Source organism: Pterocles gutturalis, unplaced genomic scaffold (genome assembly GCF_000699245.1).
Source record: "Pterocles gutturalis isolate BGI_N339 unplaced genomic scaffold, ASM69924v1 scaffold41353, whole genome shotgun sequence".
Lineage (NCBI taxonomy): Eukaryota > Metazoa > Chordata > Aves > Pterocliformes > Pteroclidae > Pterocles > Pterocles gutturalis.
Genome location: NW_010121927.1, coordinates 8,699 through 24,747, shown reverse-complemented (window position 1 = coordinate 24,747; position 16,049 = coordinate 8,699). Strand labels below are relative to the sequence as shown.

The 16,049-nt window shown below is 44.4% G+C and overlaps 1 protein-coding gene across 1 annotated transcript; it reads left to right on the top strand.

Annotated features, from left to right (window-relative positions):
* Positions 1–498: 498 nt before the first annotated feature.
* Positions 499–14,527, top strand: LOC104464619 (breakpoint cluster region protein-like; the record flags this gene model as incomplete). Its single annotated transcript, XM_010077382.1, has 9 exons — positions 499–645; positions 1,321–1,452; positions 9,079–9,138; positions 9,268–9,377; positions 10,183–10,322; positions 11,816–11,950; positions 12,392–12,497; positions 13,528–13,690; positions 14,438–14,527. Coding segments are annotated over 9 exons (1,083 nt in total), but the record flags the coding sequence as incomplete, so codon positions are not given.
* Positions 14,528–16,049: the final 1,522 nt, after the last annotated feature.

Here is a 16,049-nt window from a genome sequence, read left to right as displayed (position 1 = left end):
CAGCTTCCCAGGTGCTGGCTAACATCACTTACAAAATAACTCATAAATGGGGGCAATTCCTACAGCTCGTCACTAGCTCTTCGGAAACACCAGATACCACATAATAAACTGCTTTGTGCAGATAATGAGTTTTTGATGGCTGGCCTGTAACTTACTCTCCGGGTGATATTATACTAATGCTGTTCTCAGTGAAATCTGTTCTGATGTGTTGATTGGGTCCAGTATCTACCTGGGGAAGTTTCGTTTCTCACTGGTGTATACCTTCTGCTCATTGTAGATTGATTTGAGAAATCTTGGATAACAGGATACACCTGACCCTTGATAGAGGTGAAGGGCTTGTTTGTGCTGAGATCATATATACAGCTGTAGTGGTACTTCAGCTTCATAAAGGCAACTCTGTGGGTCCAGATGATGGATTTGTGCTGGGTAGTGTTACTGGTACTAAGACAGAGAAGATACAAATGAAGACACACCCTGAAAATTATTAATGCAAGTTAGGAAATTCTAGAAATTTGGAAAAAGTTTCTGTTCCTGTCCCCCTCCTCAGATTTGTACTGCACGTTAGAGGTGGATTCTTTTGGATATTTTGTGAACAAGGCTAAAACTAGAGTTTACAGAGACACCACAGAGCCCAACTGGAACGAGGTAAGTTGGATTTTTCTTAATGTGGCTTGTTCCATGTGCCAGACATGAATGCACGATGGGCAAAAACCTGCAAATGGAAGAACTTCCTGCATGCTCAGCACTTGTGCTGCATATGCTGCCTCTCAGAAAACAGTTTCATGCCAGGTTCGTTCGGCTGTCAGGACTTGCAGAAGGTTTTCTCTTGGGCTGGCTAGAGTTAAACAAACATTTCAGTACAAATCTGTCTTGTCCAGCATTTCATCATGTAAACAGATGGATGTTTGATTATTTTCTTAAAGAGACAACTGAAAATATGTTGAAGGAGGTGGTGTTTTTGTCTATTTGTTGTGAGGGGGAAGAATTGGCTATAGGCGTTTTGCCTGTTTACAGCCAACTCAAACCTGCTGAGGAGCAAAATTAAATACAAAGGAGAGCAAGTTTGTTTCTTTGAATGATGCTTTGCTGAAACTTAGTGAAACCTGACTGAGGAGTCAACCACCTCAGTCTCTGATTTGACCACTTTATAGATACAAAATACAATTTCAGTTTATTTCTAGACCGCTATTAGGGAGGAGGTTTTGGTCAGTCCTTAAGTGCTTCCTCCTGATGAGTTTTAAGGAGACTATATTGATTGTTAAGAGACTAGTGTCCTGCTGTGCTGTATTCATTGCTCTTTCCTTTCCTGGTGCCCTGCAGGAGTTTGAGATTGAGCTGGAAGGCTCACAAACTCTGCGGATTCTGTGCTATGAAAAGTGCTACAACAAAACCAAGCTCACCAAAGAGGATGGAGAGAGCACAGATCGCATAATGGGGAAAGGACAGATCCAGGTAAGACTGTGCTTTTTTTCTGCTGCTAAATGTAACGGGACTTTTGAATCCTGGAGTACACTAGGAAGGTTTTTTTCCACCTTCTGATTGTCTCAGCATTGGGGACTTTTCTCCAGACAGTGAGGTATACAGTGTGATTCACAGGCAGGACATCAGCAGCTTTTTCCCTCTTGCCCTGCTCGCTATGCCTTCTTCAGCACCCTTTTAGAATAGATGCTTTTTCATTAAAATTTACATTTTGATCTCTCATTTGCCTGTTAACTTCTAAACTTCCAGCACAGTGTATAGGAACTGCACTGTCACTGAGCCCTGGGCACTGTTGAGGATGCTCCATTTGTGACACAAGAGGAAGCAATGAACGTACTGTCCCCTCTGTAAATCATGTGAAAGAAATGCCGCCTTCTGTACGTGCTGGAAGTGATTGATGTGATAGCAAAGCCTTGGAGGACAGGCTTATTGTCCTCGTAACTGCCATGTCCAGAGCATAGTGTCCGTGACAGCAGGCTGCATCCCTGAGACATTTCCCCTGCTGAGAATCAGCATGGTACACTTGTCTATGTGGCAAATTTGTAACACAATAGGGGAGGTGATGTGATGATTGCAAATGGATGCTGCTCTCGGGGAGCTGCTGTGGGATAAAGCACTAAAGCTCCATGCAGGAGAAATTGGGCCATCAGTGGAGGATGACACAGGGAACATATGTTCCCACTCTTCTTCCAGTTTGTTGCACGCTCTGGCCACAGCTTTGGGAGGGTGTTTCAATGCCTGCTCTGAGGACACATTCTTTGTGTTGGACTGGCTGTTGTGCAGTGCAGAGACCCTGCTCAGATAGCTTTTTTTTCTGGCACGCTGAAAAATACCACCAGTTCTCTTCCATCTGTGTTTGACTCTTCGTCACTCCCTGGATGACAGCTTTCTGCAACATTTGAGTGCTGGTCGCACAGGCCAAGGCCATTCATGGAATTTCAGAGACAGCTCTGATGGAGGGTGGCCTGCAGGTTCATATCTCACCTTTCCTCCAGGAGGGTTCATTGTCTAAATGAGTTTCATTAGGCCTGGTCCTTTCCCTCCCTCTTGCAGCCCTGAGGCTGCCATGCCATTGTCAGGAAAAGCTTTTGTCACCAAACACTCAGTGGGTGTTGGAAAGAAAATGTGCATACAAATCAATAAATGCTAGTAAAGGCATGTGTGTCCTTTGTGTGTCTCTCAGGCTAACCAGAAATCTGTGTGTCCCTGCTGCTAACAAAAGCTTATTTTCCATGGAGCTGAGCAGCTACGAAAGAGCAAGTTTTCAGTCCTGAAATGCCCTGGAGATCTGTGCGCTTATAATGGAGAACCCTGAAATCACTGACCCTCTAAATTCTTAAAATATTTTACATAGAATGATTAAAAAAAATAAGAAAGTCTTTTAAATTTTTAACAATTTTTTTCATGAGTGTGGGTATTTTTATGCACAACACTTGTACATTCTGTTAGAAGATTTTATACTTAATAAGTAAAAATATCCTTTGAGTATTAATACACTTGAGTATTAATTGCATCTTGATTCTTTTAGAGAAACCTGAATAGTGGAAAGTAAAAATAAAACAAAACCCCCACAAAACAAAACAATAAAAATGTTTTTTTATTAATTCTGTTGTATGTAAAAGGCAAATGCAGAAGTTCTTTTGCTTTCAGTAAATCCCCTTTGCAGTTTATAAAGGAACTTGGTGAACAGGACATCGTCTTAATTCTCAGTGATTTTTTTTGTCCCATGACACAACTTTTTAACACTATTGAATAGGTGCAGAGAGAAGTCATAAGACAGTCTGGTAAGATCTTGGGTTGATAATAATTATTAAAGGTTTTTATTTTGTTTTAGTTTTAAAGCAAACACCATTTGTCTATTAAGAAATCATAATAATGCAGCAACAAAATCAAATTATGACCTGTGGCTGAGGTTAGCTGTATTAATGCTGTCAGCATCTTTTACAGTCACTGGTTTTGTGTTTATTTTCTTTCTTAAATTTTGTTTACTTTAGCGTTGCTAGTGTATCTGGGGCTTCTGTTTTGTTGTTGTTGTTGCCTTGTCATTATTCAGCCAAAGTCTGTCATGTGTAAAGGCAAGGTCTGTGAAGTTGGATGAGGTTTGTTTTCCTAAATTCCCTTTAGTTAAAAACTCTGAGAACTTCAAGAGTCATGTCTGCATCCTCCTGCTGATAAAAACAGGGACATTTTTTTGTTGGCTAAATGGCAGTGTATTGTTAAAGCCACGTATTATTGTAAATCTGCAACTTCCCACTACTGGGATTTCTGACTCACCAAATTCTGTGCGCTGTAGTGATGAAGACAATGCATCAAGGAGACAAGGACAGATTTGGCTGTGAAATGTTTATTAAATCTCTCCGTTACATAACGGCACTGGAGGAAGGAAGACTGAAAATTGGTCCTTGTGGTCAGAAGCTTCCAGGAATGGGCAGCAATTTTAACAGCTCCCATTGCTCATATTTTCTTTTCCTATGGAATGTTTTATTTACCTCTTTTTATAGCCACATGCAAGGCCTTTGTTGCTTGCCAACCTACAAGTTTTATCCCTGACAAATAAAACCACGAGGTTTTAATATTGGAAAACCTCCTGTAGATGTCAAAGAGAAGTCCACTTGGGAACAAGAGCACTGGATGTGCAGTATTTAACCAGCCGGCACACACGGTTGGGGGCTTCTGTTACATCTCAGGAGTGAGAAATACAGGGAGAAGGTGCCATTCCTGGGTACACTGTGAAACTGAAATTACTGGGTGGCTTGGGAGAGGAAGAAACAGACATCATCTTATAAGAGGAAACATGAGGCTTAGTTCAGTTGTAAGCATCAGCTTCTCTCATTTTGAACTCTTTTTTTCTTTTTTCTTTCTGTTGTTACCTTGCAATCCATCTTCAGCACTTGGGAGGCTGGCCCTCTTGCTCTTTGAATTTTGTACTTCATGTGGCAGGCAGGTCCACATGTTTTGAGCGTAGCAGCCTTTTGTTTGGTCCTGCAACCCTGCAGCTAAGTGGACACGTGTCAGCAAAAGTGGCCTCTGCCTTGGGAACAGACTGCATGAGTAAACTGACACTTCATCCTGTGATCCATCTCCTCCAGTTGGTGCCTCCTAAAAATGCTGTTTCCTTTGTAATTGTTTTTTTCTGCATGATCAGCTCAGGCAAACCATTTCCTTCTCCCTCACAGCAGTGCTGGAAAATCAGAGAGGATATGACCTTAGATCAGTCATTCTGTGGTAGCAGCGCAACACTGTTGCTCTGTTGCCATGCAAAACAATCACTCTTATCTGCTTAATTATCGGGGATGTCTCACTGCGGTGCACATGGCTATTTCAGACCTCTAGGTTGTTTTCTGTGTAAAACAGCTTGTCACATGCTGTACTTCCCAAGTGTCAACTCAGAAAACCTTTTACACACTCGAGTTCATTTAAAGTTTGCTCATGCAGAACAGTATCCCAGCAAAGAAAACAGGGTGGAAATGAAGAAGGCATGGGTCATGTCTAAAGGGTGATGGTGGGAAAGCCAGGGAGGAGCTTTGAGAAGAGTGGGGCTATGGCTAGATTGGGAGTTTCCAGCAGCAGTGGGATGCTGACAACGTGTATGTCACATCAGTTACAATTAAAAATTGATGGAGTGTAAAGTTGCCAGGGGGATTTAATAAAGGGAGGAAGTAATCTGAATAAATAGCGTGAAACACACTAACCTTAAGGTTGCCTCAGTCCTTGCTCCCAGGCATTTCGTTTCCACTGATGCTAATTCGTTTTTTCCTCTTTATGTTTTTTTTTTCTTCTTCTGGGGAAAAAAAAAATATCATCAAACTCTGTGCTGGTTTCCTAAGGCAGAGCACAGACTCCCTTAGTGCCTGGCTTGCATTTGCTATCGACCAGCATTCTCAGCTACGCTTTTTTTTTTCCAATTTCCCCACCACTCTGTTCTGCACACTCAGCCTCTGCTGCCTGCTGTGCACTCACTGTCTGAATTCAGCGCTGAGCTGCTGTGAGGGCCAGGACTGGCGCTCAGCAATCCCTGTGGTGCTGAGCTGCTCTGGTCCATTGTGTTCTGGGCAGGATACAGAGGCATGTGCCTGATTCATTAGTGAATTTGGGGCTGTAGTTTGCCAGTGCAAATGCCAGAGAACAGGCCACAAGGGGACTGGATGTGCTGGGGGAGTAAAGACGAACTGGTTTGCTTGTATTTTTCCTGTGGAGATGCACTTTTGATGGGGACTGTGCAAGCAAGCCCATGAGATACAGTCTGTGAGGGTTTCAGCAAATCTGCCCTATTTGCATAGGAGACAGCACAATTTGTTGTGGTTCCAGTGGAGATGGTACAGGTCCTTTTGTCACTCAAACCAAGCACCTGTTTGAAGGAAATGTTTAGAGGTGTGATGAATTTCACTGTCAAGTTAGTGCAGAGGCCGTGTCACAGTGTCACCCCCGCCTGAGCTGGCAGAGCGAGCGCTCCGTGCTTGCTCACTCAGAGCAGCCTCCTTTTGGCACGCTGTCTGTAGATTGTGTTCTACTCGATGTTCCTTCTTCCAGGCCACTGATCTCCAAATCAGGCCAGGAGACAGCATGGCCCCATTTGTCACAGGCCCTCTCTATACAGGAGCATCACGCTCACTGACTCTCTTTGTCTTCAGTCCCCTTTGTAGTCTGGCTGCTCCAGCTGCCCTTTCCCTGGGCTGCTCTTGCTGGCCTTAGAAGGTCACTCATCTGTAGGGTCTAGGACTGAAAGCTTGCTCAAAGTCTAAGTGACATTCTTAAGTTTCCTGTTGACTCTGTTATTTCCTACTGTGACTTTACCAGACTGTTAGGCTTGATCTTCCTGTCTCACTCAGTATTGCTGAGACCTTATTCAGGCTTTGCTCTTTTATTAGCTTCCATCATGTCACTTTGTTCTGGGGGGGGGGGGGGAGGATTTTTTTTATTTTTTTTTCATTGCTGCTGTTATTGCAGTGATTTATGCAGGGCTGGCTCAGGTCAGCTGGACCCCCTCCCTGGTGCCTGTTCTCCGTAGCTGTCTCCATTCAATACAAGCTGTTCTCAGCACCAGTGAAACAGCAGGGGGGGAGTGTGGGGGTCCTGCCAGCCCCAAAACAGAGTTCAGAGATAAGGGAGCGAGAGGCAGCAGCAGGTACACTCGCAGTCCTTGCTCAGCTCCGGTAGCTATCCAGCAAGGAAGAGTCTCTGTGAGCTCTCAGCTCCAACACGCTGCTTTTGGTCGTCCTTTGCAGCCATACGATGTTCGCTCTTGAGACAGAGTAGGACTCTGTTTGGCTCGTAGCTTTTAACAGCTGTTTACTGGCTTTCATTTTGTACAGTGTTAGGAGTTCCCTGGTTACCACTGAGATACAGCCAGTAATACCTGTTAGCTTAAATAAACTGTAAATGGACCCTGCTGCAGTCTTCCTTTAACTTTTTTGGCAAATAGTCAAAACTCCCTTTCCCCTTCAATCTTAAGCAGTCTCTCCCTGCTATGAATAATACACTCTCAGTGACTCCATCCTAAAAGCACATGGAAAACTGCTTCTGAGCTGGGATCAGCTGAGACTGTGTCTATCAGCCGGGCCATTTAGGCAGCTTAATGAGATGACTATTTAGGCAGCTGGAGATCAAGCTTTCAGGAATACTGAGCGTGGTTGCTCTGCATAGGAAACCAGACACTTCAGAAATGGTTTCCTCTTGATTCTGGGAAAGAATGCTGTTGTTGAAAGAAACCAAACTTCCAGCACGGAAATTCAGGGGAGAACAGCCTAGATTCTGGCCAACTTGTAGGGACCTTGGCCAGCTGCTCAGGCGGGGGCGGATCTGTTCCGCCAGAGTTATAAGCAAGCCCTCTTGGCAAGCAGGCTGTTATTTGGGTTTGCTGAAGCACTGAAGCTAAGCACTGTTGCCCATTGGCCTCCTGGACCTTTGTGCAAGTCCCAAAATGTGGGAGCTACTGGTTGCTGACTATTCCTTACAAGGGGTCTTCAGGAATTTTTGCCAGAGTTGCACCTACAGGAGCCGGTCCAATTCGACAGGAAAGCATGTGTGTGCTGGCAGCATCCCGCTGTGGGCTCACGTCCGTAACAAAGTGCGCAGAGATAAGGTTAGCCTCGCTTGCTTCTCTGTTTCTTCTTGGGGTCTCTGTAGTGTGAGTAAGTGGGGAGAGACTTTTCTCGCTGCTGGTTGTCTTTTTTGGGGAGTGGGGAAGGGCACGGGGGGACTTGTCTCTGTAGGTGTCAGCAGCATTGGTGTGTTGATGATCTGAAAGAGAGTGTGAGCAGGATTGCATCTAAGATCTCCTAGAATATACTGCAGCTGCCGTTGTTTAAACATTTACCTCTGCCTGTCAGAGAACTCTGCTTGTGCATCAGGTTCTGCGAGAGGGAGGAGCTGTGCTGCAGAACGAGCGTCTTTTTGTTTGCAGTAAATTCAGAACACAGAGTCTGCTGCAGTTCCCTCCTCTGGTCTTACTGTGTCTCAGTGTTCAAGAGCCAAACGTTCCAAAGCCATCTCCGGAGGCACTGAAGCCTGCTTGCTTTGGCTGGTTCTGATTGTTGATAGAAGTCCCCATGCAGACAGGTCTTGTCTTTCTTTTGCCAGTCTGGCTTGAGCAGAGTGCCACTCTTCAGGCATTCAGGTTTGTTGGGACTCTCCCAGGCAGTACCGGAATGGCTGGGTGACGTTCGAGTACTTGTCAGCTGCTCCCCAGCCTCACAACAGTCCGCTCAAAAGAGATCAAGCAAAGCTGAAAACGGGAGATCAGGGCTTTGCGTCAGAACTTGTTTCTGTTTAATTAATTCTTGCAATAGCAGGGCCAGATGATCTTCCTAGCACCACACTCAAATAGAAATGAAAAGGAATAGGCAGGTTGAAGGAGGACAACTTTCCGTGATTTCTGGGCTCATTTTCTCCATTTCTTCTCTGTCAGATCCTGAGAGAGGTTTGGTTTGTTTAAAGTTACTTCTCTCTGCATGGGTCACTTCGTATTTGTCTTCCTTGGTCTCGCTGTTAGGGTCACTATGTCTTTTGAATTCAGTGGAACGTAGTCCTTGGAAGCTATTAGTTTCATAGCCAAGAGCTGTGAAGCTCCAACCTGGCTTTTTATTGCAGGGCAGTAATTTCACATTCATCCAACCTCACCTGTCTGTAGAAAAATGCAGAGGGAGGCAGTTTCCTCTATTCCAAATCAGAGTTACTCCAAAAATCTCTCCTCCCTTTTTCTGACTCCTCGCCCTGTGCGATGGGACAGCTTTGGCTGTCTGTTAATGTGCCTGTTGTGCTGCAGGAATGAATGCAGGCTCTTTCTATGAAAGCCGAGGTTATTCGCTTTCAAACATTGATTTTGCTTGCTGAGGTTGCCTTTGCTGTTGAGCAAACACCGCAAACGTGTTGCTCGATTTTCCATATGTGTGAGCTGTCATCAGCCCTGCTTAGAGAACCGCACAATATCTGAGTGTCCCACTATCTGAAACCAGGAAAACCTTGGAATGTGTGTTTTCCTGGGGAAAAGAAAGAACGTGTTGGAAGTGGCAGTGCTCTGCTCGCTGACAGCAGCCTTTCAGGCTGGCTCATTTCTCTGAAGTCTATTCCTGGCTCATTGGTAACTTCCATGTTTTTCAGCTGGACCCACAGGCGTTGCAGGACAAAGATTGGCAACGCACAGTCATCTCAATGAATGGCGTAAGTATCGAAAACAGAATTTAGCACTGCTTCTGTACCTCCTGTGTGCTTTATTTCTCTGCTTTTCATTGCAGCATAAAAAAAGAAAATAAAATGTTTGAAAAATAACAGCAGTTCTCTTTTATCCAGGTTGAAGTGAAGCTGTCCGTGAAGTTTACCAGTCGGGAGTTCAGCCTGAAAAGGATGCCATCCCGGAAGCAGACTGGGGTCTTTGGGGTCAAGATCGCTATTGTCACCAAGTGAGCTGATGGGTCCCGCTTCTCCCTGCTCTCCCTAAGCCAGCTGGCCAGTGGCTTGCACCTGTCTTTGCCCCACTGAGGGACTTGTCAGCCCAGTCTGCTCCACTTGGGTAGCCGTGTAGATGGCTGTGGCTGTACATTTTCTGAGCTTCATTTTTTGCAGGGAAAAAAACCAGCATGCACACAGGCTTTGAAACCTAGGGTGTTTACTTACAGCGTATCATTTTTCTGAGTTCTGGAAATAGCCCTTGCCCCTTTACTCTTAGGTTAGCTGACTTGGTCACAAATTTCCAGAGCCGCTGAACAGTGATGTTTCCTTTCCATAATCGGAAATGTTCAAGTTCTTTGGATCCTGTTGTATTATTTTAACCCCTGATCTTTTGTCATGAGTTGTTTGCCAGAAGAAACCTGTTTGTTCTGTTATATAGTTTGGGAAGTGTGGTATTTCCTCCCTATGGAACACATTAACTGGAAAGCAACGGTGTTGCTATGTATCCAAGGTCTGTTTGGGAATCCCCCGAGCACCTGCACAAAGTCGCAGACTCTGGGGGCCAGAAGCCCCAGTGCTCAGGGCACCTGTAGAACAGCCGAAGCCAGGCTGAGACACTCCGAAAACCCTCTCCGGTCTTAAAAGGAGTTTTCCAGCTCAGTCTCGATTGCCTGCTCAGACTTTCTCCCACCTCCCCATTTTCCAGAAGAGGTTTGCACGGCAAAATGCTGAGGTGGTTTTAGCTAGCCTGGCTGTCTGGGTGACGAGCCCTGAGGGCAGGGGCTGCACTGAACTCTTCTCTCTGCCTTTCTCAAGGAGAGAGAGGTCGAAGGTGCCTTACATCGTGCGCCAGTGTGTGGAGGAGATAGAGCGGCGGGGGATGGAGGAGGTGGGCATCTACCGTGTCTCTGGGGTCGCAACCGATATCCAGGCTTTGAAAGCTGCCTTTGATGTCAGTAAGTAATTGTGTCTGATGTTTCCCTTTGCACTGTGAGAACCCGTGTGAGCCCCTGTCAGGTGGCTGTGCTATTTTTAATCTTACATTCCCCAAGAAGCATTAAGAGGTAGAGATTCTCACACAAGGAGAATAATTTTAACCCTGGCTGCATGTTTTATTAATATTCTTCAGCTACAAATATAACCCAAGACATAGAACGGGATGGATCCTTATCCCAAATAACCCATTTGTTATTCTTCCCAGCAGACATGAAGTGGTGGGTTTGCCTGCCGTGCCAAATCTTTGTACACGGCAGGCACCTTCCCCAGGGGAAGTGGCAGCAATCAGGAGCTGTAATTTCCTCACTGTTGTGAGGTCCCCAAATTAATAGAAGTCCTTGAAATTGAGAATGTTTTGTGAAAGGAGGCCAGCAAAAAACATTTTCTAAGGCTGACTAGGAAGGGTGTTTATGAAACTGAAGTTGGGTGTTCAGGGCTCCTGAGTTCTCTGCCTCACTCTGTCTAGATTGATGTGCACAGATGGTAAAATTAGATAATTCTGACCAAGCTTTGTAAAGCTTGCTTTGATCTTGAGCAGAAAAGGGCTCCTTACTGGTGCTGCATTTACAAGAATGGCATGTATGTCCCAAAAGGCATCCAAGAGCAGGCAATGAAATGCCTCCAAATTGCTAAAGGTACAAAAAGTGAAATTCTGCCCTACTTCCAGCCTATGTGACAGTCCAAGGACCGCTCCAGCCACACTCGAGCTCTCTTTTGATGCAAGCAGTCATGCAGCCAGGTGCCCAAATTCATCCTCCCTGCACTTTTTTCTTCACTTTGTGAAATTTCTTCCCTCTTGTATTTTCTTTTCAATTGCCCTAAGCCACCAAGCACATTGATTTATGAATCTTTACTAGTGCAAGTAAGAGTGTTTCACATTTGGAAACCCAGCATGTTTTCATTTATATTAAATGCTGTTTTACACTAAGCTTCGTGAAACCAGGGCTGGCTCTGCTGGTTGGTCTGTTTGTTTTAGGGAAAGGGGGTGGTTTGTTGTTCTTATTAGTAACCAAACTGAAATGTGAGCCCTGAATTGCCCCTGTGCTTTAGCTGCCCTCCATGGGGAGTTAGGCAGCCTCAGAGTCTTATTCTAAGCTGTTCAAAGCAGGGAATTGCAATAACAATTGTTGTCACTAGCAGAAGTTGAAATACATATAAATACAGTCAAGCAGGGCTTGTTCCAGATCAGGCTGAGGTCGCTGGCACAGCACAACTAACCCTGGGTAGTGTGAGGTTCCCTCTACTTGATTTAAAGCTATAAACTGTTTGCAGCCGTTTGTGCAGCATTTTCGGTTCTCAGAAGGGAGCTCATTTCATCTGGAGAAATGTAAACAGGAAAACTCTCAGCTCTTTGGGCAAAGACAACAGATAAACAAAGAGAGCCACAGCAAAAAAAGAACGAATGCAAGGGCCAGCAGCTCCTTTACCCTGCTTCCCCTCCTCCCTCTTTCAGATAACAAAGATGTGTCGGTGATGATGAGCGAGATGGATGTCAACGCCATTGCGGGCACCTTGAAGCTGTACTTCCGGGAGCTGCCTGAGCCCCTCTTCACAGATGAACTGTACCCCAACTTTGCTGAGGGCATCGGTAGGTAGTATCAGCAATAACCCTTGGTAATCGGTCTGTGTTACCGACACTGCTCTGTAGGAGGCTGCTCCTAAAGCAATACAAAAAACCCATATTTATAATGCTGGGCAGAAACCTGGAACGAGCTGTTAGGGAAGTGAAATGGGGCTGAGAAATGAGCCCTGGAATGACATATTCTTACTGTGAGCTTGAACATGGGCAATTACTGTGCCTTTTTGTAAGTCAAAAATGTCCAGGTTTGTGAAGATTATGTTAAGAATGGAATGAGAGCCTACTTGTTGAGGCTGTGCTTGCTGTCTGCCCCGTTCAGTCTTCCAGGGAAGCTCTCTTTACCGGGAGGATGTTCAGGACCATCCGTATTTGTTGGTTTGGGAAATTATGCAGCCAGTCAAATTCTCGTTCATGACCTATGGTGATGTTTTGTCATTTTCTGTCTTGTAGCACTTTCAGATCCTGTTGCAAAGGAAAGCTGTATGTTGAATCTATTGTTATCGCTTCCAGAACCCAACCTTGTGACATTCCTTTTCCTTCTGGACCATTTAAAAAGGTAATATGTGGATCCTTTAGACACCTATTTAATGCATAAAGCATCATTGTTTTGAAAAGAGGAGCCTTTTCCTTGAATTCATGCTCAATCACACAAATGAAGAAGCATTTGCTGATTTGCTGTGAATTTTCTTCAGATAACTGTCGTCTCATACTCACTTAGTGAGGCACTAAATCCTGAATTCCGTTCCTGCTCATACTTGAAAGGATTAGAACTGAAGGAAAGGGGTAACAAAATTTCAGGGGTTTATCTAGTACAAATGCAAATTCATGCTGAAGGTGCTGCAAAACTGCATCTGGGTACAAAGACTGGGAAAGCTTTTAGTGTAAATTGTGAAGCTTTGGCCGTGCTCAAGGACTTATGAGGCCTGTCTCAAAAGGCACCTGCAATCTAATATAATATATTTTTTTAAATTCCAGCTTTGCACTTCTGCTAACTGGAGTTGTTAGTTCCTTGCTTAGACTAGTCTTTCTGATCTTGTCTATGTCTTTGTAAATGCGTAACTGAAACAGTATTTCTGTGTGTTTGATATTAATGCAATAAGTTTGCTTAATACATGCACAATGTGTTAGTTTACGTACGTATTTTGTACGTACCAGAGACTGTCACCGGAGAGATGAAAGATACTCTTGTGACTGAGGTTCTGGATTAAAATCCAGGAACTCTGGGTTTTACTTGTTTCTGCTGCAGACTTTTCTCCTCTTGGGTAAATTTTTTAACCTGTGTGTCTCAGTGTCTCATTTATGAAACTGAGATGAAAATCATTCCTTTCTTGGTGTCCCACTTCTGCCTGTCCAGACAGTAGCAGCAGTCCCTTGCCCAAGTTGAAGCCATGTCTGTAGAGTGCCTGGAGACTGTGGTTGTGTTGGATCAAGGTTCAGCTGATATATGAAGTTAATTTAGGCACATATGGAGAGAGTAGTTGATTGAATGTATCTATAACTTCTTACAAATATGGTTTCTTACTTAAGGACACCTCCAAACTCAGATATGTATAAAGATCTTCCTTCTTCATTGTTTCTCCTCCCAGGGTTGCTGAGAGGGAAAGCGTTAACAAGATGTCCCTGCATAATCTTGCAACTGTCTTTGGACCAACGCTGCTCAGACCTTCAGAGAAGGACAGTAAAATCCCTGCCAACCCCACCCAGCCCATCACAATGACTGACAGCTGGTCACTAGAGGTCATGTCCCAGGTAAAATCCTAAATGTGCTGTTGAATCTCGTGAAGACAACATGTGGGAAACCGCACTTCGCGAGCAAGGCCTGGTTCAGCCATCCTTCTGTGTTTTCATGACAGTTTTTTTAAAGTAACTTTCACCCTTACACAGACATTTTGGTGTGTTTGTAGAACTGTGTTTCTTCAGGCAGTTCAGTTTGCATCTGTACTAATAAATCTTTAATGAAAAAATGTCAGTGTGCACACAGTCCTGTGTGTTCCCTGTTTCTGCACAGTACGATTTTTTGAGGGCTGCCTCGTGGCACCAGATTGCTAGCCTGGGATAAAAGGACTGTCAGTGTTTTCTGTGATGCTCCTCAACACTTAAACCACCTTCACTGATGCACAACACAATCCTCTGCTAAATTCAGGTTTGTTTGGGCACAGCTGCCTTTTGAAGATGATGCAGAGAATTTGGATGTGGAGGCTGTGTTAGCTGGTCAGGCTGTTCTGTACTTTCTTGACTGAGTAATGGCAAATCATAGCCCAGATTTTTTCAGTGTAGTGGAACACCAACACCATTTTTGTAACCTGGAAGCTGAAAAGAGTGTCTCTGAAGCACTGCCAGTTTTAATATTCCTGCTATTATACACTATGAAAACAGATACATAACTGCAAGATGTTGCTGTGGAAGGAGCTGTAGGCACGTCTGCCAGCTCTCAAATATCCAGGATGAGCACGAGTTAACAGAGCTTTACGATTACATCTTTCTTTCTCTTTCCAGGTTCAAGTTCTTCTGTATTTCCTGCAGCTAGAGACTATCCCTACCCCAGACAGCAAGAGGCAAAGCATTCTCTTCTCCACAGAGGTGTAGGTGCCTGCGATACCAACAGGACACAAAAAACTGCTCTTGGCATAAATCTGCCACACTGAGACAAAGACAACTGGTGTTTCTTCAGACATTGCCGGCCTGTTCCTGTCCTGGGGAATCACGGCCCTCAGTGCTTCTGCTGTTTGTTAACCAGAGACAAGCTGAAGAGAGAGGAGAGAAATCTGCTTTGGATCAGTAGGACCAGGACGGAACTGGAGCTGTGCAGAATCTCCACTAGAAGGAGCAATAGACATTTGAACAAATGCACCACAGACTGTGGCTATTAGTCTTGCTGGGAATGTGACAGAAGGTATTCCTCATTTTATGGATTTAATTTATCATAAAGAAACTTCAAGATTTCTACTGGACCACTTGACAGGATACCCCTTTTTGGGTGAGGGGGAGTTAAAGGATATATCACAACTGTGTCTTTAATAACTGCTGTTTTTAATGTACTGTTCTAGGCCCCAAAAATAGCATTGCTTTGCAAGAGGAGAGGAGAAGGGAAGGGCTGGGATCTGAGATTCCCTCCTCAGAAATTCAAGTCTTGATTTGAACAGGGTTCTAAAGAAATGAAACAGTTTCGTGTACAGCTAGAACTGTGAGTTTGTTTGGGGTTTGTTTTGGCTTTTTTTTTTCTTTTTTTTTTTTGTCTCCCCCACCCCTTCCATTGCAAATATTTATACAGCTCTGGGGAAGGAGATGCCCTGCTCTTGCCTGTGTTGCACTTCTGATGGATTTCTTTGGGTTAAGGGCGCCAGACCCAATGATGTTACACTAGAAATAAATACAGAAAATCAAAGAGAGGCAGGGAGGATTAGAGTTGGTGATTCTGTTTGTGATTCTGTTGTTCGTTTGCATATAAAAGCAGGGGCAATATTAGCCAGGCAGGATTGCTAAACTCCTTAGACCCCACCAAACTTAATGAAAATTAATTGGGAAGACTGTTAATTCCCAACACTCCAAATAAAAGATGTTATCACTGCAAAAATAATTGAAGCATTTGTGGACAAAACAAAAAGGTCAATGGCTATCAGTCTGGCTGGCTGCTTACTCCAAACTTTCATCAGAACATCTTTTTTTTTTTTTTTTTTGATACTTGAATTTTTGGAGGCTTTGTACATTGCTTCTACAAGAGTCTTTTTTCTGATAGATACAAATACTTTGATAAAAAGTGTCAGAATGTACCTTATGGACAATCTAGCAAGTAGCATGCGTTGTGTGTTCTCCAGAAGTTCCAACCGTGTTTAAAAGAGCAGTGAAGAAATTCCTGTGGATCTACATCCAGCAGTACGAAAGCCTGGCCAATACCAACCTTGGGTTTCCCTGCCTGAGTCAGTTAAAGCCACAGGGGTTACACGGGCATCTAGGGCAGCAGGATTGGTCTAGGCAACTGAGAGCACCATCGAATTGCTGGTACCAGAGCAGAGTATTCTGGCTGTGAAGCAGTTGTGCCAAACATCTTGGGGGGTGGGAGTGATTCCACTTTCATAAACTACTCCAGCCCCTTTCACTTCCTCCCCAG